The sequence below is a fragment of the Fringilla coelebs genome (genome assembly GCF_963513975.1).
Source record: "Fringilla coelebs genome assembly, chromosome: 3".
NCBI classification, from domain to species: domain Eukaryota; kingdom Metazoa; phylum Chordata; class Aves; order Passeriformes; family Fringillidae; genus Fringilla; species Fringilla coelebs.
Window position 1 is genome coordinate 99,338,527 of NC_140030.1, and position 6,000 is coordinate 99,344,526.

Consider the following 6,000-nt stretch of genomic DNA (forward strand, 5'->3'; position numbering starts at 1 on the left):
ATCCAGCTTATTATGTGCAAAAGTATATAAAAAATTTAGGAGACAATCAGCAACAACAATCTGTTGCAAAAAATAACTGCATGTGTTGCAAACATAGTCCTGCTCACAAACAGGAAGAAAAAAGCAGTATCTCAGAGTTGTTTTAACTACCTGTATCAGAATACCACGTTAACATCCAAAGAAGTACACAAGCTGACCTTGATGCATCAGAAAACTGTAGAACTCACTCTATAAAATTAACCTACATAATTAAATCGGTCTAATATAAACCAAAGAAAACGATTTTTTCACCATTCCATTTGTGGATGATCATATAGGTGTGTTTGTCTGTGTGTATACATATGCATGCACTGTTTTTTGAGAAAAAAAAGAACATTTATTCTGCTCAGACCAGCTAAAATCACAAACCTTATCTTCTCCCTGTTTTTACCGAATACTTCTTTCACTTAAAATCAAGCATCTGCTTGCACACATAATTAAAATTATTTATTTGATAATTCTTTTCTAGCACTTCTACTGATGCCTAAACCATAACTGTACTCACAAAAATATCTTTGAGCATACTTGGTGTTTTATGTCATTTAATATATTTCAATATATGATGTTGCTGGAACTTAACAAAAAAATAATACTAAAAAAAGCTTACCAGTCCTGCTGCATACATGGGTACTATAACAGGCTGCTTCTTGTTGCCTGTAAAGAGCTGATAAAACAACAAAGAATTTACTTAAGAGTTTCTTCTATGTCAGCAATGGAAATGTTTTTCAATGCTACATAACTTGAGTAAGGTTAGTATCACAGAATAAATGCTATGTTAATTATAACACAATGGTTAAAAACTAATGCAACTTTTTATATTAATAGGGCTTGTAGAGGGTTGCCAGGTGGTCTGTCATGAACAACCATGTTCTGTGCAGCTATGCAATTAGGAGAAGGCATTCACACAAAACACTTCCACCTGATTCTACATATAAAGCAGCTTCCTTATGTAGAAAGGCAGTTTTACTGGCAGACTCACAATATTTCTTGTGTCAATTCCCAGGGAGCACAGAAGCTTTTTGTTGCTGTGGGAGCCACCCCACTGGTATCTCAGTCCGTATGCATCGTGGATGTCCTGCAGCTCTGTCCACACGTCCATCAGTTCCCTGCACAACCCATCATAAATCAAGTTATCATTCAGAAAAACAGCTTAGCAGCCTTGAATATTTATTCTGTTTTTTAATGCAAGTGACTTATTATACATTCCAATTAAATTTATGCCCAAGCACAATACCCAGGGGAACTAAAACTGCACAGTGTTCTCAGAACAATTAGAGTTCAGACTTCTTACTTCAGACTTCTTACTGGAAAATGATGTCCACGGCAGACAGGACAAAGCCTGCTTAGACTTCATCATCACATGAATAAATACAGTAATTTATAGCAAGTGTAACTAATAAGACATATTTGGTTAATTCAGAGACATAATTGAAAAGAAGATGATAGGCTGCTGAGTTGCTAAGTGAAGTACTCCTGGAGTATGGAGTCACTGAAAATAAGAATTCTGATAGCTGATTGTCACTCGATGGCTTCTCAAAATACTTGAAGCAAACACCTCATTTTAAATTACTGCCATATGTATTTCAAGTTCATCTTATATTTGTTGTATTGTGGTTTCTTACCCAGTACTTCCTAAGGTCTCCTCAGTTGTTATCTGCTTTTCACCTGCTTCCAGTAAATGATTCAAGGAACTTATTTCTTCTTCAATTTCACCAACAGGAATGGAAGGAAAACAGACTTCAAATATTCGTTCCAGACGACTTAGCAATGTTGTCTATACCAAAGAGAAAATATTTATGTCAAGTTTTGCTAACTGCTATAAAGGTAAGTCCAATATTACAGCAAGATGGAAAACAACTTACAGCTAACACGAGATTTCACTTACCACAAAATATTAACTGTCAGAGGACTACAAGACTCTTTAAACACCAGATACAGGCTAGGACCCTGTACACAGGATCCTTACTGTAAACAGTAAGGATCTTGCCATCTGCAAAGTGAGTTCTAACAGAAGCGTCCAAAGTCACTCTGGTAGAAATTAGCAGAAAATGAAATGTACACAACAAAATTTATGCTATATAAGGATAATGTCTCAGCAATATAAACAGCATGTATTGGAACTAAAGGTTTCCAGACATTTTAATTCCAAAGCATGCACTGGGTCTTGGCAGATGGATCTAACACAAAAAAAAACCCAAAAGTCAAACAACCTCCTGCCCTCATAAAAACAAAAAAATACCCCCCCCTCTTTTTCTGACAAGCATAGTATGCTTTCTTCTTTTCAAGGTCTTCCCTTACATTTCTCTTTTCTCTTTAGTATTTCCATATAGACAGGATTTCAGCTTCTTGTACCTCTGTTAACTGGTCTTGGACAACAAACGTACTAATGATACGGAATTTTTTTCAACCCATTAAAAACAGGTAAACATCAAGCTTTTATTATTTATTAAAATACCAATGGCAATGGTATTTTTTTGCAAGGTATGCTTGTAAAAATTAAATTAAAGCCTTTTTTAATGTACTCATTTTTGTCAGAAACACCTGAATCTCTTTTCTTGCTAAGGAAAGGAGGCACAAGCCTTGCATTCAGTGGAGTTTCCATCTTTCTAGTTTGGTGTTCCTCAACAACCACTTTCTCAGTGCTCTGCTGCAACACACACAGGGCAGCATCCAGCAGCTCCAGCACCTGCTTTTCTACTGGAGATATGGAAAAGAAACGAGTAGGCAGAAATTCCAGGAGCATCCCACGGCGTGCACTGCTTTAGCTGTGCCAGCAGAGCCCTCCTGTGGAGATGCAGCATATTCCAGCAACAATGTTGAATTTACATACATAAGTCTCAAAACAGAGGGTTTTTGTTACAACTGAGACGATTTAAAGTTCAGAAAAGCAAGGCTTTAGGAGGAAGTTACTTATTTTAGTTAGGCCAATCGATACAACTGGGACAAACCTTCACGCAGCAAAATACCTCCTTCACAATTCCAAGAATTATCTGCAATGTTTCTTTATTTGAACTTTTAGCTGCAAATTTGCCTTTCCTCTCATCTCAGCTAAGCAACTCATTGACCATGTACATCAGCAAACATAACAGAGGTAAACATGTTATCAGAATATCTGGATTCTGTATTGGAGTAGGGATGATGAGTCAGGAACTGGGATCGAGTCTGTTCAGACTATTCTTTCTGTTCAGCCACTAACTGCAAAAAAAAAGGAAAATCAATTGGCTTAGACCATCAGCTCTTCAGTTTTACTGCCTGTGAAAGAAATGCCTGAGAGGGACACGCACCAGGTACAGTCACTTGCAAGCCATAACGTAAAAATGTGCAAAGATCTGAATTCAGAGCATACCTGACTCACCCCCCCCACCCCGCCCCTTTTTTTTGTTTTCTTTTCTTCTTCATTACCTCTCTGGTAAATTCTGACCATAATGAACCACGTTCTACAGTAAATAATTTTTCTTTCAATCATTTCTCAATGCTCACTCATTCTGAGCCATACACTAAGTTGCAATACTTGTAGGCTGTTTCCTGTTTGTTGACCAGAACTGAGACACTACCTCACATTTTTAGGAAGTAAAACTAAACAGTATTCCAGATTCTAGCCTAATGCTTCAACACACTAAAGCATACTCTGCTTCAATTTTAAACCTTAACTTGCCTACAATATATCACTTCCCCTTATCTTACATTAACAGGTGATGCTTATTTCATTTCTGTAATACAGCAAGAGTACAAATCCCCAGGGAAAAGCAAGAGGCAGATGAATGGCATTGGATCATGGAAACAGCAAGGCATCACATTTCTTGAAAAGGATCAACATTTGAGAACATGCTAGTGACTAAAAATATGCTTGCTTAGGTAATGAAAGAATTAACAGAACATGTCTAAGAACCAAGCAGAATCTCAGGCAGTGTCACATTTCAAATTTGAGTTTAAGAATTGTGCCAAAATTTCAGGAACAGTTTAACTATAGCATTCTTTACACTTCCTGTCATCTTTTCTAAATTCCCAGCAATGCTTAGCCCTTAATTCTATATGACAAAGAATGGTTTCCATAGCAAACCAGAATAATTAATTCTGTATGTGCAAATGGACAAAGAGATGAGTGCACAAACACACATCTCCACACAGTGGCAATGGAAGCAGCTGAACTTGTTTTTGTAACTTGTGATGAAATCCTGTGGTCACAGCTTCCAGGTATTGAGGGCATCACCAAGGTTTTAAAGCTGGTGTAAATGTCCACCTCCTATAAACTTTAATCTATTGTTCCATAAATCAGACTGCAAAAAAATAATGTGGATGACCAAAAGTAATGTCATGTCTGTCTTTCTGGGGAAAAAAAAAAAGAAGGCAGAAACTAATAATTTTTATCCACTTCTCATGTCACTAGAAGTACTTGATACATGATTGTTCTCCATAGCCATTCAAGAAGAATAATTCTTGAAGGCACTTACAGAAGATGTGAAAAGGCTACAGCTGCCATTAAACATTAGCTATGATTCTCCAAACAGTTGATAAATAGATAAATTTATTTATTAATAAATTTAAAGCCTTATAGTTTCTGTAAACGCATTTTAGTAGACACTTAAGACACGTGGCAATCACCACCAGGACCAAACAAAGTATCAGAGATACTTTTTTAAAATAAGCAAACCACAGGATTAGAATTTATCTCTGTGGCAATTAAACACGGGTCAAGATCCATTCCTCAGAGCTGAAACCCCAAAGTACTTGGTTTACACAATTTGTTTTTTCTTCCCCACCACAAAGCAACCAAATCCACGAACTCCTTCAACACAGCAATTCTTCCCTGACCACCCAGCACACCAAATCCTCCCCAGCTGCCCCCACATGAACCCAACAGTGACCCAGACAGGTCACTACCTTTCTTCAGAGTTTTGAAAAGAGTAGATAATAAAATTTGCCATAAAAACAACACACTTGAGCCCCACTACAGAAACAGTGGACACAGTGGACACAAATGGCAGTTTTCACCATGTAACTGCTGTAATGCTTCTGTGGGTAAAGTTTTGGGGAACTCTGTGTGCAAGAGTGGAAAGAAAACAGTCTTGTTTCTCTCCACAGTTCTGGTCCCATATAAGCTGTGGAGCAGACACAAGAACTCATCCAGGTGAACTCCCCTTCAAAGAGTGGAGTGGCACTTTGTCCTTCCACCCTCTCTCCTTTCCACTGAAGGGCACAGCCCCATTTTTTAACACAAGCCCTTATTTTCCCTTAGGAAAAGTCTTCTATCCCACAGCATCTCTGCTCTGGCAGCCTCCAGAGGTGTTTTAAGAAGGGGAGAGTCAAAAACAGAGCATGCCTTCAGCCCCCCTCATCCTGCTGCCAAGAAAAGAGGCCACAGGGGAAGCAACACAAATTCTGGGCTGTTTGCCTCTACCAAACACAAAACTGGAAGATCTAAGAATAAATAAAACCAGTGTAATAGTTAAATTGTTGAGCATGTTTAGATATTCAAGCTTATGTGAAAAGTAATAAAAGAAAAAAATATATTAAAGGAGATGGAAATGAGCCTATGAAAGATCCAAAATGCTAAACATATAAAGTAGGAAAGGAATAAAGTCCATATGGACATGACTGGCTTCTGGTTGGAACTCAAAAGCTGAATGAAAGCTCTCAAAAAATGACAGAACAAAGCTCAGGGGCCAAGAAAAGAAAATTATTAACCACTGAGATTTTATTTGACTTAAATCATGAACCCACTGTTCTGCAGAATGCCTAGCACAGCTTTTTATGACTATTTTAATAAAATAAAGGTTAAATGAGAAACTCCTTTTGCTGGGTTTTTTAACAACCAAACCACATTTTCCAGCAACATATTTGCCTGTGAAGAGCTAAGTAGCCATTTACTCTTCTATCTTCACCATATGTGTGCATGGGATGGGTGTATTTGGCGTTTTTGTTTGGTCAGGTTTATTGTTGTTCTTGGAGTATTTTGGGGGG

At 37.6% G+C, this 6,000-nt stretch overlaps 1 protein-coding gene across 5 annotated transcripts in view; it reads right to left on the reverse strand.

The window, feature by feature from the left end:
• AFTPH (aftiphilin) overlaps positions 1 to 6,000 on the reverse strand; it is a 42,386-nt gene that overhangs the window by 20,149 nt on the left and 16,237 nt on the right. For all 5 annotated transcript variants that reach the window (XR_014616050.1, XR_014616051.1, XR_014616052.1 and 2 more), the window contains exons 3-5: positions 1,662 to 1,813; positions 1,019 to 1,145; positions 647 to 703 (exon numbers count right to left, since the gene is read on the reverse strand). Coding sequence is in view for 2 of the 5 variants with exons in the window: in XM_084203157.1 (XP_084059283.1) it covers positions 647 to 703; positions 1,019 to 1,145; positions 1,662 to 1,813 (336 nt within the window). In the remaining 3 variants the exon portion in view is untranslated. The remainder of the gene's footprint in view (positions 1 to 646; positions 704 to 1,018; positions 1,146 to 1,661; positions 1,814 to 6,000) is intronic.